The sequence below is a fragment of the Rhinopithecus bieti genome, unplaced genomic scaffold, assembly GCF_001698545.2.
Source record: "Rhinopithecus bieti isolate Rb0 unplaced genomic scaffold, ASM169854v2 scaffold_5497, whole genome shotgun sequence".
NCBI classification, from domain to species: Eukaryota; Metazoa; Chordata; class Mammalia; order Primates; family Cercopithecidae; genus Rhinopithecus; species Rhinopithecus bieti.
Window position 1 is genome coordinate 881,288 of NW_016805006.1, and position 23,173 is coordinate 904,460.

A 23,173-nucleotide genomic window follows, 5' to 3' on the forward strand; every position below is an offset into this window, starting at 1 on the left:
TTTTCAGTACCAAAGGTACATGCCTGGAGTTTTTATCACTTTATAATCATCAAGAATATCTGAAACTCTATTAATTGAAAATCACATCATTTATTCAAAGAAATTGTAATATTTCTGAAGAACTTTGTATTCAGGATTTACTTTAGGAAATAATTTGAACACACCCCTTCCAAAAAAGGTGGTAAAAAAAATTTTGCAAAGGGACTCTTAATCTTCTTTTACTGATGTAGAAGTGAATGGCATGGTAGGAGAATGACTTGAAGGTTTTAGCAAAAGTTCAAGATCATGATTATAAAGTTATGGCTTTTTTCACTCAGTTCTAGCTTTAAGACCATGGAGTTTTGTGGCCACACCTTTGTAGAATGAACGATGTCTCTCACTAATCTCTTTATTTTTACCATCAGCGTCTCTGTGCCTCTGACAGCCTTTAAGATACAGTATCTAAGTCGGCCTCGGACTGGAATGGCAACTGTCGATACAGTGAAATATAATCTTAGAATACTCTTCCCCTAGGCTGGGCGCGGTGGCTCATACCTGTAATCCCAGCACTTTGGGAGACCGAGGTGGGGGGGATCACCTGAGGTCAGAAGTTCGAGACTAGCCTAGCCAACATGGTGAAACCCCGTCTCTACTAAAAATACAAAAAATTAGCTGAGTGGGGTGGCGGCTCATGCCTGTAATTCCAGCTACTTGGGAGGCTGAGGCAGGAGAATCGCTTGAACCCGGGAGGCGGAGGTTGCAGTGAGCTGAGATCATGCCATTGCACTGCAGCCTGGGCAACAAGAGTGAAACTCTGTCTAAGAAAAAAAAAACACTCTTCCCTCAGTCCATGAACAAAATCTCTATATGATAAAAGAATGTCTCTATAAGAAGGTCCTTCCAGCACAGATTTGACTGCAAGACAAAATAAAAACTGCTCAAATAACCTCCTTGGTACCCATCTAGTTGCACTTCTCTACTGAGTATTATTTGTTTTTTTGAAGGTGATGTACCAAATGCCAAATACATAAAGTAGGCATAAATGATCATTATAAAATCAATCAAATCAAACTAGTTTGGGATTTTAAGTGTATAATTTTCTTCAGTAAACAAGTTATTTTATAGTGGGGAAAATTAGGTGCTCAAAAGGTATATCCTAAATTAATTATTTTTATTACTTCAATTGTACAACAAAAGTAGTACTTCTCTTGAGTCAAGAACAACAAAAAACCCCAAGTCTGCAACTTTATCCCTATTTACTGAAATGCTTGATGTAACACTAATACCTTATGATCCAAGCCTGCTCAGAAGGATAAGAAGTCATTTTTCTTATCTGTCACATTGTCCCTTCACACTAGCATCTTCCTCAGGCATGTACACAAACGCCGCTTCCACCACACCTCATAACTTTATACAATGTTTTCTTTAATAGAGTTTCATAAAGATGTCTGCTCTGCATATGAGTCACACATAAGCTTGTCCTTCAATCTCAATTATCTGAGTTCTTTGTTAGTAAACATCCATCTCCATAGTAAAACCACAAATCAAGACAAACAAACTCAGGGTGAACCAGATCTTTCTAGGCTCTTGGATTTGATGACTCAGAAGCAAGGAAAGGTTATCTATCAGGTACAGCCTTCAAGTTTTGGAACAAGAATAGTCAGCAATCTGGGAAACAAAGTTCCAACAAGACACTGACAGCTGTCTTTCTGCTTTCTCTTTAGAGGCCCTACACCTTTATCAAAAGAAGGGCACATGTTATAAGGTACAAAGAATGGGAAGAAATTCTTAGCTATCTAGCCAAAATGAACGTACAGAAAAATGAATAAATTGATGCAGTGCTTTGGCTAGAAATACTATCAATGATTCATAGACATTGTTGTTCATCAGCAGGACATGGAAAAAAGTGAGCAACTGCCCCAAATCCCATTTGTTCTGGGTAGCCTGTGTCTTAGGTTAAAATCCTATAATGTGTCCATTTCCAAAATGATCTCCTCAGCCAAGAAGGGGACATCTTACAATTATTTAACCCCCACAAATTTTAGGTAGGATGGTTTTGTTTTGAGACAGAGCCTTGCTCGGTCACCCAGGCTGGAGTGCACTGGCGCAATCTCAACTCACTGTAACCTCTGCCTCCTGGTTCAAGCGATTCTTGTGCCTCAGCCTCCTGAGTAGCAGGGATTACAGGCACACGAAACCACGCCCCGCGAAACCACGCCCAACTAATTTTTGTATTTTTAGTAGGGACGGGGTTTTGCCAGGCTGGTCTCAAACACCTGACCTCAAGTGATCTGCCACTTCGGCCTCCCAAAGTGCTAGGATTATAGGTGTGATCCACTGCACCCAGCTGGTATGGTGTCGTTTGAATCACCAAAGCCAAGATGAGATTGATGTTATGGGAATAACATCTACTAATCAAGCAGTTAAGGAACTGCTGAAAATCGAAAATACTCTATATGTATTTTATAGAGAGACTGTAAGAATCTAGTTCATAGGTGTCTAAAGGCATAGAATTTACCCTGTGCTTAAATCACTGAAGTTAATAATTTAAAAATATGTATTTTAGGCAATGTGTTTCTTTGCAAAAGCGTGAACCTGAGATTACCAGATGATTAAGAAATTGTGAAAAAAATCATTACGTGGCAAAAGTGGCACACTCTGCACACCTCTTTTAGTTTCAATGGAATAACGCTGTTAGATTAATACATAGATATCTAGAAAATAAACTGCAGACCCGAGATTTAAATAAAATATTTTCACTTTAAAAACTGTTATAATTGTCAAAGGATTTAATTATATCACATTAAATTCTATATCTGTGAATAAAGTAATTACATGAAAAATAATTATACCGCCACAAGGTTAGAGCAAGAGCTGTCACTAAAATAGAGGGTTAAGTGTAACATGTGCCATAAGAATAATTCAAAAGATAATCCATGAAGTCACGTAAAATGCTTGAAGGTAATATAAGGCAATGAAGACCAACAGAAGAGGTGCCACACTAGCTGTATCTCTAAGTAACAGGCAATGAAACCTCCAGATAAGCATCTTCGTAATGTGCAGCTGACGCTAAGGCATGGATCATACTCAGAGGTGCACTTCCTGGTGCAGGAGCAATTATAAAAATTTATTAGATTCTTTTTAACAGAAGAATCTACAACAAAATTTTCCCATAAATATGTTTCCATAAAGAATTCAAATCATTTAGCCTCGATTTTGTTAGACTTGCTACCTTGACTTTTGTCAGCCTAGATGTTGTTTTCCACAGATGTAGAAAGTAATTCTGTTAACAACAGTTGGTCCTACTAAAGTAGATGGACATTCCACAACAAAACATTATTCGCTCAAAAAATGCATTAACGTATATTTCTCATTCAAAAGGGATCCGAACCAACTGAGAGGTAGCTGAAGACAGAATTACTCATAAAAGTCCAATTCCTTATCTATGAGGTTTCTTTAGCTCAAAGTTAAAGAAAGCAGCACGCATGTTTCATTGTTTTGGTTGTCTTTCAGAAAGGTACCACGGCTTCCTGGAATGAAAACAGGCCTAGAAAAATAATAATAGAGCTTAGCCACCAAGAAGTTCTTTCCTACTCAAAAGATTGGTACTTTCAGGCAGAGAACGTCAATGCCATAGAACAGTATTTTAGAAACTCATACAGCGTATATCTGATGCAAATTAAGTAATCTTAGGACTACTTACATATCAGATTATTTACATGTAGGATCTAATTCCTTATTCAAAAATCAACTTAAAAACTCTTCTTGCAAAAGGAAGAACTGCTAAATAACAGTTCACTGAAGCTCCTCCCTTGTTGCATGAGATGACTTTACATACAGCTAAGATTGGTACATGATAAATATGGAATGTTGGCCAGGTGCGGTGGCTAACGCCTGTAATCCCAACACTTTGGGAGGCCGAGGTGGGTGGATCACCTGAGGTCAGGAGTTCAAGACCAGCCTGACCAACAAGGTGAAACCCCGTCCCTACTAAAAATACAAAAATTAGCTGGGTGTGGTGGCAGGTGCCTATAGTCCCAGCTACTTGGGAAGCCAAGATAGGAGAATTGCTTAGACCTGGGAGGCAGAGGTTGCAGTGAGCCAAGATGGTGCTACTGCACTCCAGCATGGGTGATGGTGTGAGACTCTGTCTCAAAAAAATATATATATTTATATATATTTATATATATATATGGAGTGCTACTCAGAATCTAGTATTGAATATGTCTACTTTTAATAACACAAGGTAACTGCTTTGGCAGCATGTGTTCCTAGTAGCTAGTCACTCGACAATAAAACATCAGTAATCTGGTAGTTTAAGAAGGTCTAAAAAGCCCAATCAAGGACTACTCTTGTAATCTTGAATAAAATACTTCAGGTTAAAATATGTAACATTTCCAGAGTTCAAAATTGTAAATGATCATTCCAAATGGGCACAAAGTCTAGCATTCTCAGAATGTGACTATAAAAAAGATTTATTGTTTAAGTTCCCTATCTCGATATCTCATTCAATGCAGGGAAGCAATGACAGCGACTCTACACATTTCCATGCTCATTTCCAGGGGACAACCATGGTTGCCAAGTTAAAGCAGTAGGAAGAAGCATGAGTCCTCTAAAGTTAATAGTCTACATTAAAAATGACAGCATAGCCCTAGATGGGGCAATTCAGCAAGATGCAAGGTACAATCCACTAACCAAAAAATCGGAAAGCTAAGAATATGTATAAAACTCATTAGCTTTGACACTTAAAAATATATCCACAGACAGAAGCTTTGGTCTTTTTAAAGTGACCTTCACAAATCAGTTTCGTGTTTGTTTCCATTTTCTTTCAGTTTAAGCCTCAATCAAATCAGCAGTCTCTAGGGATTTTGAAATCGCTATAGATTAAAATCCTCTCTGACTCAACTGTTTGACTAATGCCGAGTATTTAATAATTCTACTTGAGAGAGAATTTTTGGACAAAATCCTGCCATGCGCTGTCTTCAGATGCTCCCCAGCTGCATGACAAAGCAAGGCATCACTGTCCTTATTTTATCACTCGACTTAGAGATGAGAAAATGTATCACTACAGACACTTCTACCATTTAGTAGGCCTGGCTGAAAACAGTTTTATAATACTAATAGAGCAATCATCACATATAAAGGCAAAGATCTCCTCCGTACTAATGATATATATTCATAGCGTGTTTCCAAGGATAGGAAATTAATAACTGTGATAGGCCAGAGTTAAGTTAATGAATTTCTAAACTTGATGCTTTTGATAATAAAATCATTCAAGCTATAGCAGTTGGACTCTTCTCTACTTCCACAGATTAGGCACTTTGATACTCAACAGGTTGAGTAAATTGAATCCATATATTGTATTTACGTTCTCTGTCAAGGTTGCTTCTCCACATTTCAGTGATCAAAGGCAAAACAGTCATCAACCCTGTAGCCTTCAATACTATGTTCGTTACATTTAATCAAGTGTCAACTCCACGGCATCATTCACCAACCTTAGGAACGGGTAAAAGCATGGCATTGTTCAGCAACAAATATAGGCATAGTACTGTATTAAAACACACACACACCACAGAACAAAAAAACAAAGAGGAAAGCAAATAAATGTCATCCTCTACATTGTGCGAGAAAATTAGTTAAAAATGCACAGGACTGCCCAATAAACATTTCAGAGGTGGTTTTCTACCTGAGGCAGCATCAATCACTGTGGAAACTCCCCTTCGATCAGAGACTGGACGGGATGACCCTGGCATGCTGACTGGGTCAGAGCGGACTGGCTGGATCCTGCAATGCAATTCAATTTAATTCACATATGTTACTGGCATCAAAACTGTCACTTGCTACAAGAGACCTTAAATCAGGAATGCTGGAGTAGCACAATTCATTAAAGAACCATCCATTCTAAAATAAGACAAACAGGGGAGCAGCAGTCCCTAATTGCTGCCCAAGGATAAAGCACTACAAACATTCTCTACACGCCAGACCCCTTCTAACTTATCTTTGTGTGTTACTCCATAGATTTTTAAGGAAGAGACTGAAAAGCTGACATTAATTCAAAGGGATACAATAAGTAGAATGGGAGAGGAAATAAAACACTGAAAATGTTTATACTGAAACCTTTGGGATTTCCAAGGGACACATATGAAGAGTTTTGAGAATCCTAAAATTCACTAATAGCACCATAGCTATTAATGTGTTCCATAAAAGGCAGCAATATGTAATTCAAAATTTTGAGATGCTCCATTAAAATCCTTTATGAAAGTTACTTTATATCTGACAGTAAGCATAGGATAACAAAGATGTACTGTGGCTGGGGTGGGTCACTACTAACTGAGCTACCTTTATAAAATTACCAACTAGCATACAAGAATCAATTAGAACCTCAGTAAACGTGCAAATTACCACATACAATTTAAAGTTGCTTAAGAATAATAAACATCCATCCAGGATAACACAGTGAAGCCCCTTATCTACTAAAAATGCAAAAATTAGCCGGGCGTGGTAGCATGCACCTATAGTCCCAGCTACTCAGGAGGCTGAGGCAGAAGAACTGCTTGAACCCAGGAGGCAGAGGTTTCAGTGAGCCGAGATTGTACCACTGCACTCCAGCCTGGGTGACAGAGCAAGACTCCGTCTCAGAAAAAAATAATAATAATAATAAACATATAAATGCCAAATGCCGAGTGTTCTTTCTAGCTGCATTAGAATAAACACTATTAACATAAAAGTATCTGGAAGATTAAAAGATCTGAAAGTCCCAGGCAACTTAGTGAAATAAAAACTTATTACAACAATATATGTATGCATTTCTGGTAATTCATTCATACTGTAAGTATTTACTGAATATTAATTGCATGTAGGCATTACTCTGGGAACAAGTAGAAACAAAACATAAAATACAGACCAATGTGTATATATATGACATAGCACATGAACATTCATGACAATGCAAAATAAAACTAAAGTGTAAATATGAATGACATAAATAAATAAGATTGAGGAGATGGGGGAAGACATGCAGGGTCCACATCAGAGAGAGATATTGTAGAGCTGGAACAGGGATTAGGTATGGATATAGTAATAGCATACATGCATAATGAAGAGGATCAAGAAATGCCCTTTAAGCACAGGACTGCAACACGCAGAAACTTAGATTAGTGACTGAATACGATAGATTCAGGGCATCTTGAAGTGCATGATTTGGCTGAAGTACAGAGTTCATAAAGGCTATTGGTGGAAGATAAAAAGTTGATAAGAAACGTGGGACAGATGACAGAAGCCTGAAACGCCAAGTGTGTACTGCAAACTAGTTATGAAATGCATGCATTTGTTGTGAGGAAGATAAAAAAGGAGGGAGGTATAGGATGATCTAGTACTGGAAGGTGAAAATATTGATTAACACATATTGATCACTGTTATATAGAACTACCCAATATTCATTTCATCCCAGCTAATGTTTCTAAGCCAATCATGGTAATCTCATGTCTTGGCAGTGGTTAGTTAGGAGATAGGTAAGCCTAAGCTAATGTGGGCCAGTTAGAAAAGATAAATTTATTTAAAGTGTCTGGAAAAGAAGTTTCCTTGTTCTTGAGAGCAACAAAAAGCTAGCCTCTTAGATATGGTCAGTTCATTCAAAGTTATGCCCCCTTCTAGTCTAAACAACTTCCTATGTCGGCTAATACATTTCCTATAGGTAGTCAATTTATATTGGGGTTTCTGAATAATCCAGAGTTGGAGGTAGGGTATGAATGAGGCTACAGATGAAGCAAGACTGGCCATGAGTTGAGAGCTGAAGCTGGACAACAGATACATGGGGCTTATTCTATTTTCTTTTATTTTAGACATGTTTGAACTTTCTTCACAAAAAAAAGAGAAAAACTGGTTGGGATGATGGAAACGTTCTGAAATTAGTGGGATGGATGCCAAACATAGTGAATATACTAAAACCCACTGAATTGTACACTTTAAAACCAGAGAATTTCAAGTTATGTGAATTATATCTCAGTTAAATAAAATAAAATAAATAGTAACCAATTTCTGAGGAGCTCATCTTAAGTGGAAAGAGAGGCTTTGCATACTCAACATCTTTTACATTATATGTTTCTCAGATCTGTTAGCAAATATTTCATTGCCCATTCTTTTTAAACACCTGCTCTGGGTAGGAAGCTTGCCTGATTCCCTTATGGATGAGAGTCAACACTACGCCCGCCTGTTTCCTATTTTGGTTAGGGGGCAGGGAGGAAGATTATCACTGCACTACATATTATTATTGATATCCTATGGGGTACAGGACAGCGTACTAGGTGTTAAGGGTCAGGTGAGCCCCCAAAAATCTAAATAAGGACTTCACAATTTAAAAGAGAAAGTAAAGCCAAAGGTTGGCCATAGGCCACCATGCACAGATGTGTAGAAATTAGATGAGAGACAAGAAGTTGGGCTAGAGTGATCATAAACGAGTATGAGAAGAATCTCAACAGTTGGGTTTCTAATTGGATGCTGAGTGGGAAACGGTGGTACTAAAAAGGACTTAAAATTGATGTGAGTTAAATCCAAATTTCCCGTAAAAACTGCTGTAGGGTCTTAGCCAAGGTCCCAACCAAGCTTACCTGCTGAAAGTTTAAAATATAAATTACAAATGCAGTTAATAGAAATGTATAAACCTGTTGCTCAGTATAAAGGTTTCTCAAGGTTACATGTGTCCAGTAAACAGGTTAATATTCTAATCAAACATGAACAATTTGAAGTCATTTAGATTTAAATAAAATGTGGGGAGTTATTTAGTATTATTAACAAAGGGAAAGTCTCTGAGGAAAATTCTTAAGGACTTGGAAAAGTAGCTATATCTACTTTTAAAAGAAGCGAGTTAGAACTATCTTAATAGAAGGACTATACCTGAGGAAAAGAGTAACAAAGAAAGCTGGAGGAGGCCACAAAACAATGAGGCAAAGATCACCTAAGAAAAAGCGCAGGGTTTTATAAATAGCAGCTGGTCAATCACCAGAAAAAAACGAGACAGTGTCTTGCGCACCGTTTAGCAAAAAAACTAAATGTGTTACATAGTTGTTTAAGAGAATAAATTGGGTTACTTATTTTAAATGCTTTATTGTTAACATTTAAATAACCAAATGACTGCTGTAAACACGAGTACACTGAATCACTAAGTTGAGGACTGAAAAGAATTGACTCCCTGACCATGGCTTGAGATCCTTATCTAGACCATATTTGATCATTAGCATCACTGAAAATTGGTCTTACACTCTCACTGTATTCTGTCATTATTACCTGACATCTTGGTCAAAAAATGTCACTTTTAGAAAGCTGGAGAAATTATGCTGGAACAAAAAAACAAAAATGTAGAGAAGAAAAAAACAAAATACAAAGCAGACTAAACAAATGAAAAACACTAAACAAGGTATTGAAAGGAGATACATTCTTCTTTATGAATCATCCTTCTGTTTGTTTGTTTTTTGTTTTGAGACGGAGTCTCACTCTGTCACCCAGGCTAGAGTGCAGTGGCACGATCTCGGCTCACTGCAACTTCTGCCTCCCGGGTTCAAGCAATTCTCCTGCCACAGCCTCCCAAGTAGCTGGGATCACAGGCACGCACCACCATGCCCGGCTAATTTTTTGCACTTTTTAAATAGAGATGGGATTTCACTGTGCTGGCCAGGCTGGTCTCGAACTCCTGACCTCGTGATCCCCACTCCTCGGCCTCCCAAAGTGCTGGAATTATAGGCGTGAACCACTGTGCCCTGGCCGAATCATTCTTTAAGAAAATACATCAGTCAGGGGAAAGCAAAAATGTAAAAAGAGACAGCAGTTAGGAGTCTGAGATGTTGCTAGGGTGCTAGCATTCAGAATGGAGAGGAGTGGAAGGTTTCTAGATGTATTTTGAATAGAAATGACGTAAGTTGGTGAAGAATTAGATGTGGCATGTGTGAAAGGAGAGATTTCAAGGATAACCTCTAGATTCTATCTTGAGTAGGCAGTTTGTGGAGTCATTTAAAGAGATGAGGACAGGCGCAGTGGCTCACGTCTGTTATCCCCACACTTTGGGAGGCAGAGGCGGGCAGATCACCTGAGGTCAGGAGTTCAAGACCAGCCTGGCCAACATAGTGAAACTCCATCTCTACTAGAAACACAAAAACCAGCCAGGCATGGTGCCGCGTACCTGTAATATCAGTTACTCAGGAGGCTGGGGTAGGAGAATTGCTTGAATCCAGCGGGCAGACGTTGCCGTGAACTGAGATCACACCACGGCACTCCAGCCCGGGTGACAGAGTGGGACTGAGTCACACACACACACACAAAAATACTCATGCCTGTAATCCTAGCACTTTGGGAGTCCAAGGCAGGAGGATCACTTGAGGTCATGAGTTCGAGACCAGCCTGGCCAACATGTTGAAACCCCAGCTCTACTAATAATACAAAAAGTTGCTGGGTCTGGTGGTGGGCGCCTGTCACCCCAGCTACTCAAGAGGCTGAGGCAGGAGAATTGCTTGAACCCAGGAGACAGAGGTTGCAGTGAGCCGAGATCACATCACTGCACTCCAGCCTGGGTAACACAGCGAGACTCCGTCTCAAAAAATAAAATAAAAAATAAATGAAATAAAGAGCTGAGAAAGAATAGGGGTGAGAGCAGGATTAGGGAGTGAGATGAAGAGCTGCAATTCAGGCAGCTGGCTGTACTGTAGGTATATCTCCTGGCACCTCCTGGCAGGTACTCAGTAAATATGTGTCATATTTTCTAAACAGATACATCAGGCATAATCCAAGTTCGCAAAAATTTTCATTTTGTTATACAATTTTCTATTGATACTGACAAAGAGAAGACAAAAACATATTTCCACTATGTAACTAGAACATATTTTCTCACTATTTTTTAAAAGGTGTGCAAGAGAAAGGTCAGAGGGTTGTTTTATATTCAAGATACACTATAGAATTTTTGTGTTTTTTTTTTAGCTTGGAAATATTGGTTATGTTTTATTGTGTCAAAAATCATGTTTAGTTTAACCGCACCATGCTTAGGCTTTAAAATGGCTTTTTAAAGTATTGAAAGCTGTCAAGCCTACAGTAGAAGAAAACAAATTTTTTCTTTTCGTTTCTTTTCTTTTTAAATTATACTTTAAATTCTAGGTAGCAGTGTGCAGCAACGTGCAGGTTTGTTTTACATATGTATGACATGGCGCATGTTGGGTGCTGGCACCCCATTAACGTGTCATTTAGGCATTAGATATATCTCCTAATGCTGTCTTGCCCGCCTTCCCCGCAGCCCCAGCAATAGGGCCCTGTGTGTGATGTCCCCCGTTCCTGTGGGCCCAAGTGATCTCATGACAATCCCACCTATGAGTGAGAATACGTGGTGTTTGGTTTTCTGGTTCTTGGCGATAGTTTGGCGAGAATGATGGTTTGCCAGCCTTGGCATGCCATGTTCGCCTACAAAGGACACGAACTCATCCTTTTTTATGGATGCATAGTATTCCATGGTGTATACGTACCACATTTTCTTAATCCAGTCTGTCACTGATGGACATTTAGGTTGATTCCAAGTCTTTGCTATCGTGAATAGTGCGGCAATAAACATACGTGTGCATGTGTCTTTATAGCAGCATGATTTATAATCCTTTGGGTATATACCCAGTAATGGGATGGCTGGGTCAAATGGTATTTCTAGTTCTAGATCCTTGAGGAATTGCCACACTGTTTTCCACAATGGTTGAACTAGTTTACAGTCCCATCAACAGTGTAAAAGTGTTCCTATTTCTCCACATCCTCTCCAGCACCTGTTGCTTCCTGATTTTTTAATGATTGTCATTCTAACTGGTGTGAGATGGTATCTCATTATGGTTTTGATTTGCATTTCCCTGATGGCAAGTGATGTTGAGCATTTTTTTCATGTGTCTGTTGGCTGTACGAATGTCTTCTTTTGAGAAGTGTCTGTTCATATCCTTTGCCCACTTTGTCATGGGGTTGTTTGTTTTAAAGAGAAGACAAGAAAAGGGAGATTATATTACATTAGACTGAGTCCTTCATTATCTATTGCACCCTAATGTGTCAAGTCTTGGTATAACAAACTGCTAAGCAAACTTGAGACTGCAAGTCAAAACTGTCTGAGTTGCAATAAAAAAATAAGCTAATAATAAAAAGCATAATTTGTACACCTGTACTAGGATTTCTACAAATAAGGATGAGAGAACATGTATTATAAAAATATAAATGATAAACTATAGCTGAATGTATACCAACGTTTTTCCATCCAAAACTTTATATAATCTAAAAGAAGGGAGATACAGGATTAGATTAAAATCACAGATGAAATTTAATTAAAAGGTGGTGCCAACTTCTGAAAGATCAGGAAAAGAATACATAATCAGATTCAAGCAGTTAGAAATATAAGCAAAGCATCAAAAGGTGAAATTGCTTGAAACGTGCAGTGAGTATTAGATTTAGGGAGAATATAATCTGAAAAACAAGTATTTATTGCATGTAATGTGATCCCACATGAGACCCTACATACGATCCCAAGTAATGACGGTGAATTACATGCAACAGCACATGTAGTCCCTCCAAAAGGGGAAACCTAAATATTACATATGATGCTCATTCCACATGAACATATTAATCCTTTCAGTCAAATCACTCCCTAGTTCTCATTTCCTACCTGAGACTGTTGAGATCAAGATCATCTGTATCAAAATCCAAAAGAGGCTGTGGCGTGTCACTCGGACCATGAGACTGCAACACAGATGAACTGGATGAGATGACTGTGGTTTGGCCTGAGGGATGGATGGTTTTGAACTGGAACTGTGGACCCATCCACAGACGTCTGTGGGGTCCAGTGTGTGTTACAATTTCAACCTGGAACAGAGTAGCAATGATGATTTAAATGGTTTGTGATCCTGATTTGAGAGACTTCACAATCCCCCATTCTTCCTCTCAACACCCGCATTCTTCAAGAAGCCCATGTTAAAGTGGGAAAGGGATAGGGCACCCATAATTAAAAGGTGATGATAGTCACAGCTGATGTAGACATTCAAAATATCCCTCTACTGCTTTTCATCAACAAAAACAAAAAATACACTTTGTGTACATATACATACATAGACACACAAGCACACCTCACACACATATACAACACAAAAATCACATGAAAGTAAAAGGACCAGTTTCTTGCCTCATATAACTAGTGTCAGCTCCCTAGGGTCTACCTTTTCATTCACTCTAGACAGTACTTACCATGTTGCGGGCATGCACTGAACACTACACCTATTAATCCACAGATTAAAAGTAATTCCTTCACTGAGGATCAAGCTTATGACAAATGTGAAGTTGTTCTTGAACTATGCAAGGAAAAGTAAAGGTCTGAAATAATTTTAACGCCCAAAGCCACTTTCTTTCCACAATAAAATGTTATAATATTTACTATACTGCCCTAATATTACTCCAATCCACTTTTAAATGAAAAAATTATTTTATACTTTCTCTCAAACTAAATTTTTGTCTTCCAAATACCATTAATTAGTGTGTTTTCTCAACTGCCACAAATATCGACACAGGCATTTTATGTGCTACAAAACAGAAATACCAAAATGCTTTATGAATTTAATGCTCAATGGAGGGCGTAGGGAATGTTGCCAATATTTTATTAAACATTATAAAGTCAAAGAAGTGGGTAGAAAACACTTGGAAAAACCTGAAAATATATATATTACATGATTTTTTTTTTTTTTTTTTTTTTTTTTAAAAATAATAACCCCTAAAGAGAAACAAAAAATGCAAATTAGTTTAAATGTCTTGTCATTGGTACCTCTATGCCTGTGCAAGTCAATGTAATTGACTTCTCACATGCCTTAATTTTGTCCTGAGTTCTTTTATATTTAATCACATTTCTCTGATTGTGGTGATTAATTCTTAACAAAACATAACCGAAAAGGTTCACAGAGTGTAGCCCTGTGTTTGTGAGTCCAAAAGGGCAAAAGCATCATGGTCTTTGGAACAATATTCACATTCCCACTAATCACAGGGAGAAAAATGCTCAGATTGAGGACAGTGATTTCTGATTCAAGTAGTTGTATTCAGCAATGTAAATTAGGCCACATATAAAGCATTCTGTGTATTTTAAGCTCAAAACCATCAGTGTCACAGAGCCGAGAGGTAAACAGATGCCTGTGCAATTTCACCGAGGCGATGGCCAGATGTTCCTATTCACTCTCCTGTTGTGTGCCGGACAAACATATTGTATATACTTTCACACTGACAGCACACATTACCCCTTTTCCTAATTGAAAAGTTGAAGTGAAGGACAGTGGTTTCTCTGCCAGCATTCCTTGGACAACATTTTGATTCTGGAAAAAACACATGTATTTTGGGTTTACTTTATCTTCCTATCATTAAGAAAGGATGGACCACCACATGCCAGGAACTGAAAAACTTCCTGTGAATATTTTTGGTGTGATGAAATAAATACATGTTACCTAGACACTGTTTGATTTTCCAGTTTACTTTACTTTTGATTTTCCAGACTTTAGTTTTCAGGCTACCCTCCTTGAGAAAGAAATGAAACTACAAATGGCCTCCACATTTTCTGAGGCACCTGTCCGATGAAAAGCTGCCAGATTGGTAATCTGAGATAGGTCATTAGCTTCACAAAATGATGTCAGACTTGAGGAAGACATAACAGCATTTGTAACGAAGTCATTTGTAATCCCATCATTTTGAAATCTGCCCAAGTATCTTTTATTTCAAAGCCCTTGAGATGAAGACAGCTTCACCTGGCAAGGGGAGGGATGGTCAGTGAAGCTGTTGGAGACTGGGCATGGTGGCTCTTGCCTGTAATCCCAGCACTTTGGGAGGCCAACACAGGAGGACTGCTTGAGCCTCAGAGTTCAAGATCAGCCTAAGCAACAGAGGAAGATCCTATCTCTACATTAAAACACAAACAAACAAACAAACAAATTAGCCAGCATGGTGATGCATGCCTGCAGTCCCAGCAATGTTGTAGGGCTGGTTTAGAGACCACTAAAAGCAGCATCACATGGGCTTAGGAAAGGAAACCCAGAGGGCACCATCAGAACTTCTGTAGGGTAGAATGTTATATTTCCAATAGTGAAAGTATGAACTCAATCTTCAGAAAATGCTGGCTCCACAAAACAAATCCCAAAGATTGTTGAGTGGCTTTACTGTTTCATCAAGGTCAACTTTTAGTTTAAACCTGATGAAAATGTGCTCCAAAGAGCCTATTTAAATTCCAAAGTCCTAGCTGGTCACAGAGGCTCATGCCTATAATCCCAGCACTTTCGGAGGCCAAGATGGGTGGATCACTTGAAGTCAGGAGTTCAAGACCAACCTGGCCAACATGGCGAAACCTTGTCTCTACTAAAAATACAAAAATTAGCCAGGCAGGGTGGCACATGCCTGTAATCCCAGCTACTCAAGAAGCTCAGGCACGAAAATCGCTTGAAACCAGGAAGTGGAGGTTGCAGTGAGCCAAGGTCATGTCACTGTACTCCAGCCTGGGTGACAGAGCAAGACTCTGCCTCAAAAATTAATTACTTACTTTCAAGGCCCTAAGGCTTTAAATGGATTGGATTGTGTGAAAAATACATAGATTTTCTGCCATGTGTATGGAAGCTAACATATATATACACATATACACACACAAATATGTATAATGTATACATAATATGTATATATACATCTGCAGCAGTATTTGTGGAGTAATTTGTAATATGGAAAGACAACTAATTCTTGATAATCCAACGAAGAGTTACCAATTCTCCCCATTTACCTCTAAGAAAAAGAATAAAAACAGTAAATTTGTTTTATTTTACTTTAATACTCTCAATATTTCAGAGTTTTACCTGGGAAAGCCATTCTTCATCTTCCTGTCCACTATGGTCAGAAGCTAAACTGTCATAAGACCCATGTCGAGTAATGGGCCCAGGACTTCCAGGGGGAACCACTAAAGGAGAAAGAAAATAAGATTTAAACCACTTTATTCCGTGCAGTGGAAAAACAGACATGGGCACAACCATTTTGGATACTATGGTAATTTATAAGATAAAATATAATACTTTAAAGCACAGAGGCAATTCAAACAATTATTGAACAAGTAAGAATGAAGTTCTTAGGAATAAGATACTTAAAAAATATCTACAGGAATTTAGTAATGACATCTTCTTGCAATAAAAGAAATAAACAACTAACTACATGCTAATAGCAAAAGTACACTGAAGAGCAGCGACAAATCTGTTCATTGGGGGATGATATTAGGATTCTTTAAAAGAGTTTATTTAGTAGCTTCATATAAATGCTAGGCATAAAAATGTACATTTAATTGAAAAAATGCTTTCAGTCCTGAAAAAATTCATTTATCCAGAGAAATACATTATCTTTCTTAGATACCTGAGTAGTTTTCATGATTCTTAAGTGATATGACATAGTCAAATTATAAACAGCCTACTTTTTCACTCAAATAGGAACATTTGCTTAGTAAAACAATACAATGGTTCAAAAACATTTACTGAGTTCCTAATATGAACCAGACATTATCTCCTCAAAATCTTAGTCTCTTCTTTGGAAGCTACGACTCACTCACTCTGTCTCCATATCGCTAAAGGTATTTTTTTTCTTTTTTTTCTTTTTTTTTTTTTTTTTACAGCAGTTTTAGGTTCACAGCAAAGTAGACCTAAAGATACAGATATTTCCCATATAACCCCCCAACCTCATACATGATTTTATTTAATCTTTTTTTTTTTTTTTTTTTTAAGAGATAGGATCTTGCTACGTCACCCAGGCTGGAGTGCAGTGACATGATCATAGCTCACTGTAACCTCAAACTTCTGGGCTCAAACCATCTTCTCACCCCAGTCTAATAAGTAGCTGAGACTACAGGCGTGAGCTACCATGCCTGTCCAAAATTTTCTTTTTTGTAGAGACAGGATCTCACAATGTTGACCAGGCTGGCGTCAAACTCCTGGCCTCAAGTGATCCCCTGGCTTTGGCTCTCAGAGTGCTGGGATTATAGGCATGAACTACCACACCCGGCCTACCATTTTAATACCCAGAGAAATCAAACAATGAAGTACTGGGAGGAATAGAGAAAAACAGGGGAGGTAAGTAGGAAGAAAAGTAAGAAAGTAAGGGATGATCATTAAAGAAGTGTGGAAGAAATAGAAAAGAATGAGAAGCTGAAAACAACTTTCATAATTTCCAGCACCCAGAGACATTTATATATACACATCAACATACAAAAAGTTCCTTGAGTTAGATTCCTCCATATGAAAACAGAGGATGTAAATATATAAATTTCTTAATATGTATTCCCAGAGTTATACACTTACCCAAGCAGTGAAAGAGAATGCCAACCTCATTGAGTTCTTGCTAGAACAAGGTAGTATTTTGAAAAACTATGTCTTAGTGAAACAGATACAAATAAAGTGGACAAAGCATAACCTAGGGCAAGATTTTAAAAGACACAGACTCACAAAAAGCTTATCTTAACTTGCTGCAAGAGGAGAAATGCTAATTCAGTGAATTACTCAACAGAGGCATACACAGTAAAGTGTAAGATCTGCAGTAGTCAAAACTTTTAGCTGCTAGTTCTTCAAAATCATAGTTCTACAGCCAACAGGCATGGTGGCATTTGTACAAAACACAAATGATCACAAAAGCATACACCTACATTCTTGTGATGGCAAATGATATCAAGAAGAAAAGAATACCACAGTATCTATTATTTCAGCATTCTTTTGGAAATAACTGATACACATTCAAAGGCTGGTAAGTAATGACGTTTTCAAAAGGTTATCTTCACACCACTAAATTCTATATTAATTCTTACTACAGAAGAGAACAAGAGGATCCTTGAAATTCCCACCCCTTAAATACTAGTGAAAAATGTGAATATGGACAAATATGTAGAGGTTGGAAAGCAGATGAGGGCAGAGAAGATTTTAAAGAGGTGAGGTAATATGTTATACAAATATCTGAAGGAAAGATGTGACAAAGGGAATGTTGAGTGCAAAGATTTTGAGAAATAAAGGGAATCAGTAACAGTTAGGAGGCCACTGTGGTTGGGTGGGGTAAGCCAGGCTGTGAGTGCAAGATGAGTCAGTAAGGCAAAGGAGGTAGGACCAGTAGATTACTGTGGGCTTTTCCTTTCTTTTTTTTTTCCTTTTTCCTTTTTTTTTTTTTTTTTTTTTTTTTTTTTTATTAAAAAAAATAAANAAATGTGAATATGGACAAATATGTAGAGGTTGGAAAGCAGATGAGGGCAGAGAAGATTTTAAAGAGGTGAGGTAATATGTTATACAAATATCTGAAGGAAAGATGTGACAAAGGGAATGTTGAGTGCAAAGATTTTGAGAAATAAAGGGAATCAGTAACAGTTAGGAGGCCACTGTGGTTGGGTGGGGTAAGCCAGGCTGTGAGTGCAAGATGAGTCAGTAAGGCAAAGGAGGTAGGACCAGTAGATTACTGTGGGCTTTTCCTTTCTCTTATTTTTCCTTTTTCCTTTTTTTTTTTTTTCAGTAATAAAGCTCGAGTAATATGATGGAAAGCAATTGGAAATTTTTTAAGTAGAAGTGAGCAACCATGCCTTACGTAACTAGCTGGTGCCTAACGTGAATTTCTCCAAAAGTTTATGTTGTGTTTTATATACGCTGAGCCTAGACTAGTATATGTCACAGAATAAGTATTCAATAAGTATTTACTGGGTGGTTGGAGTTTGGGATTCTGTACTAAGTAAGCAATGGCACTAGAATGGCTGGACACTTATTTATCCATCAACAAAACAGGGATAGGCCAGGCGCGGTGGCTCAAGCCTGTAATCCCAGCACTTGGGGAGGCCGAGACGGGCGGATCACGAGGTCAGGAGATTGAGACCATCCTGGCTAACACGGTGAAACCCCGTCTCTACTAAAATACAAAACTAGCCGGGCGAGGTGGCGGGCGCCTGTAGTCCCAGCTACTCGGGAGGCTGAGGCAGGAGAATGGCGTAAACCCGGGAGGCGGAGCTTGCAGTGAGCTGAGATCTGGCCACTGCACTCCAGTCCGGGTGACAGAGCGAGACTCCGCCTCAAAAAAAAAAAAAAAAAAAGGGGGGGGGGGATAATATATTATAATGTCTGGGATTAGCTTCAAAATAACCCCGTGGCAGGGACAGAGGTGGGAAGTAGAATTACAGATGAAAACAAGATTGGTCATTAGTTGATCATTGTCATAGCTGACTCATAGGTACATGGAGGCTCATTGTATTATTTTCTAGTTTTGTATATGTTTGGAAATTTCCACAGTGAGAAGGGCGAAAGATCCTCTCTGCCCTCATTAACTTTCCAAGGGAAGTAATAAAGATTCCAAATATACATCTAGAAATAGTACCATAAATATGCATCCCAAAATCCTAAAGAGATTGTAAGAATTTCCATCCCCTTTTTTCACTAAAAATAGTTTTCTAATTAAGCATGCTTGGAAGCCATCAGAAGACGGGCAATACAAAAAAATAAATCTGGTGGGATAATATTTTCAACATTAAATAAATATCCTTCCTTGGCCCCACTATTTTTTCCATGTTTGATACATTTTATTACTAAATTGGGTAAAAGCACAAACATCAAAAGATGAGAAGCTTAAAACTAGAAGCTAACTATAATCCAAATAATTTTGAAAAGTCCGAAAGAAGAGTGCAATAAGGGAACATATTTTTGCACAATAAATTAATCATTATTTGGCACTGTGGTATATAATAAATATATACAACTAGATATATTACTGTTCATAATTGGTAATGTAATATATTTATTAAAATCTGTTGGTCTTCCTATTATATTCAGTATTGGATTCTCTACATGGTTTTAGGAATTACAATATGTAGCATGGAATACCTTAGAACAGTCCCAACAGTATACCGAGCCAGAACCTGCTTCATCCAAATGTGGTCCTCAGACCATCAACATTGACGTCCCTGGCAGAGCTTGTTAGAAACAAATAACTTCAGGCTCCACCCACCCAGCCCTACTGAATGACAATCTGTATTTCAACAAGATCCCTAGGTAATTTCATTACACATTAAAATTTCAGAGTTGTGTTATACAGGAGTAGACTCACTGCCATTCCTATAAAATAGATCAGTAGTAAAAGTTTGGAGAATCTACATTATTCTTTAAAAGGAAAAATATGAAAAACCGGTTTTCATTTGAGAGCTTAGGAGGAAAATAATTAGCTACTTATTACCATTTCTAAAATCTAGACAAGAAAATTCTGAAATAAGCATGGTTATTATGAGATTAAGTTAGCTATAAATTATTAGGAAATTTAAAATAGAAAGGTACTATCATTTTCATAGGATTTACTTTTTTGTCCACTTGTTATGCTTCTAAACTCTTCACTATAACCTCAAATTTCAGTATAAATGGCCATGATAGTAGAAAAGCCAAGCTCTGTTTGCCATGGTTGATGTTGGGGGAGATATCAAGCCAGTATGTGCATAAGTTAAAGTGACAGATCTAAAATGTTCAGCTTACCAGTATTTAATACTTTCCTTAGTTTCTGTTGTAGTTGTTGTTGTTGTTTTAGTCAAAGGTGGTTGAGTGTTTGGAAATGACCTTACGTGGCTTTTGTTTTACAGATATGACCTGCCAGCATCACAAAACTTTTGGACTAAGAAATCAGTAAGTCTCTTGATTTTAGTCAGTCTACATATAGTATTGAAAAGCTTTGTGACAAGTAATTCTTTCTAATGTTACCAGGCTGCCTGTGTAAACACAGAAGGCCAGCCGAGGAGACAGGATAAATTATCTGTGGGAAGGGCTCATAGTCAATAGCCAATATTCTAGTTTAAAATTCGTTCTCAAATGCTTTGGGCACAAAAGATAAAATAAACTAAGTTTTGCTCTTTTATATAGCATAAATTTTCTTAGTTTGTACTAACACATTCTCATATTACAAAGGTAATTTCATGGAAGAATGTTCCTTTTGATATTGAATGATCTGAAATTACACAAATAGAACTATACATTCAAAAAAATTCTCATGTGAATAACAAAAAAGGCAAGTTCAACAACAACAACAAAGTTTCCTTTCTTTCTTTCTTTTTTTTTTTTGACACAGGGTCTCACTCTGTCACCCACGCTGGAGTGCAGTGGCATGATCTCGGCTCACTGCAACCTCCACCTTGTGTTCAAGCGATCCTCCCACCTCAGCCTCCCAAGTAGCTGGAATTACAGGCTTTCGCCACCATGCCTGGCTGATTTTTGTATTTTGAGCAGAGACGGGGTTTTGCTATGTTGGCCAGGCTGGTCTTGAACTCCTAACCTCAAGTGATCCACCCACCTCAGCCTCCCAAAGTGCTGAGATTACAGGCATGAGCCACCACACCTGGCCTGAAAGTTTTGCTTTCTTGCAGGTGGACACTGAATAGTAGGTCTAATTTGGTTTTTGTTTTAAAAGTCCCAAAACAAAAGCAGCTTAAAACCTAATTAAAATGAATTTTAAAATCTGTGCACTAAACTACCAGTCTCTGGCACCATTTTCTGTTTTCTGTCCTTGTGGTGCAGGTTCTTCTCTGTTTCTTCTTTTGCTCTTTTCACTGGCTCAGCTGCACCGTTCTCCATCACATTCATCATCACTATCGAATTCAGTTTACCTGCCCTGAAACCGTCCTTTCCCTTTCGCAAACCCAGGCTGGGCAGCCTTATTACTCTTCCTTTTCCTGTAGATCTGCAGCCTTTGACTTTCATTTATTTGGGGATTCTTGTTGATCTTGCATGATTTTTTTCAACGCTTCTTTTTCATCTCTCCTTCTACTATTTCCCAAGTCACTTCTTTGGTTTTTTAATTGTGGGTTACCACTATTTGTGTCTTTGGCTTTACTTAATGCTTCTTTGGCTTTTTCTTTAAATAGAATTATCCTTTCTTTTACTCCTCTGACAAAGTCTATCCATTTTATTTCACCACTTGCATTTATTTATATTAAAAATTTTCTCCCAATCCAGGTATGAAGAACATTCTATGTTTACTGCCTTGGGAAGGAATGACATACCAGTTCATGTGGAAAAAAGAATTTACAACCGTGATAAAAAGAAAGTATGATAAGAGCAAAGTTTCCACGCTTCTAACCACTCAAATATTAGGAATGATACCCTGAGATTGGAGCAAGATTGGCAGAGAGAGAAAGGGGAAAAAAGAAAGTCACAAAGAGGAGTGGGAAACAACAGAATCCCAGAAAAAGTTTTAGGGACCAATGACTGTGAAAACTTACGTCTTCATTCTTGGGCAGAGTTAAGGGAAGTGGCAAGAGATCCCACATGGTACAAGAGTAGAAACGGTGCGCACATAGTGTGCCTGTACAGCCAGGTCTGTGACAACCTTATCATGTCCCCCATAGCTTAGAAGAGAAGAACGTTTCATACATGTACAAGAATAATACAGACATAGTCCAGAGAACTGACAGGAGCTGGATGAGAAACAAGAATGGATGCTGCAGAGACCTATATGAACCAATGACCAATGATCTGGTGGGGAAATGGGACATGTCAGTGGTGGCAATTAGGACAAAGTGTCCCCAAATCCCTTACTTCATACTTTTACACCCTATAAACCCTGTAAACCCTAGAGAATTTAGATGTAACTTTGGAGGCAGTATAATTGATTGAGATTAATTTTCCCACCTTTCTTCAAATGGAGGTACTAAAAAAACTTAATAGAGTTTATTTAAAGAAAAATAAAGTTACATATCTTGCAAATCCAAGTTCAATGGACCAAGGTACAAAATCGCTACCCCAAAGAAAAATGTTTAGTATCTTTTGTATTTACCAACTATCCTTAGATAATTAATAAACTTGGTACAAGGATATAAATCTTGCCATGTTCTTAGTACAGTAATTTTCAAACACACCTTATCTGCCAAACTGAAAAGGAAATACTATCAATTTACTTTAGAGAGTACAACTTCAAAAGTATTGCCTCTACTAGACACAGGCATTTGCTAAATATAGATCAAGAAGCAAGGGCAGGATAAGTAGATCATTATGAGGTAACTGTGAGCCTGTCTATTTTTAGTGTTTATAAGCAAATCATGCTTACAGTAAGTAAATAAGAGCTAAAAAAAATCACTAATGGTATTTTTCTTATAGGAGTATATGGGCTTCTGTGTATTGTGTGTGTGTGTGTGTATATACAGCCAGGTATATATATA

General features: G+C 37.9%; 1 protein-coding gene across 1 annotated transcript in view; it reads right to left on the minus strand.

The window, feature by feature from the left end:
• The window catches only part of BCAS3 (BCAS3 microtubule associated cell migration factor), a 749,063-nt gene that overhangs the window by 319,926 nt on the left and 405,964 nt on the right, over positions 1–23,173 (minus strand). The window contains exons 20-22 of the mRNA XM_017870817.1: positions 15,840–15,940; positions 12,641–12,837; positions 5,666–5,763 (exon numbers count right to left, since the gene is read on the minus strand). Coding sequence (XP_017726306.1) covers positions 5,666–5,763; positions 12,641–12,837; positions 15,840–15,940 — 396 coding nt within the window. The remainder of the gene's footprint in view (positions 1–5,665; positions 5,764–12,640; positions 12,838–15,839; positions 15,941–23,173) is intronic.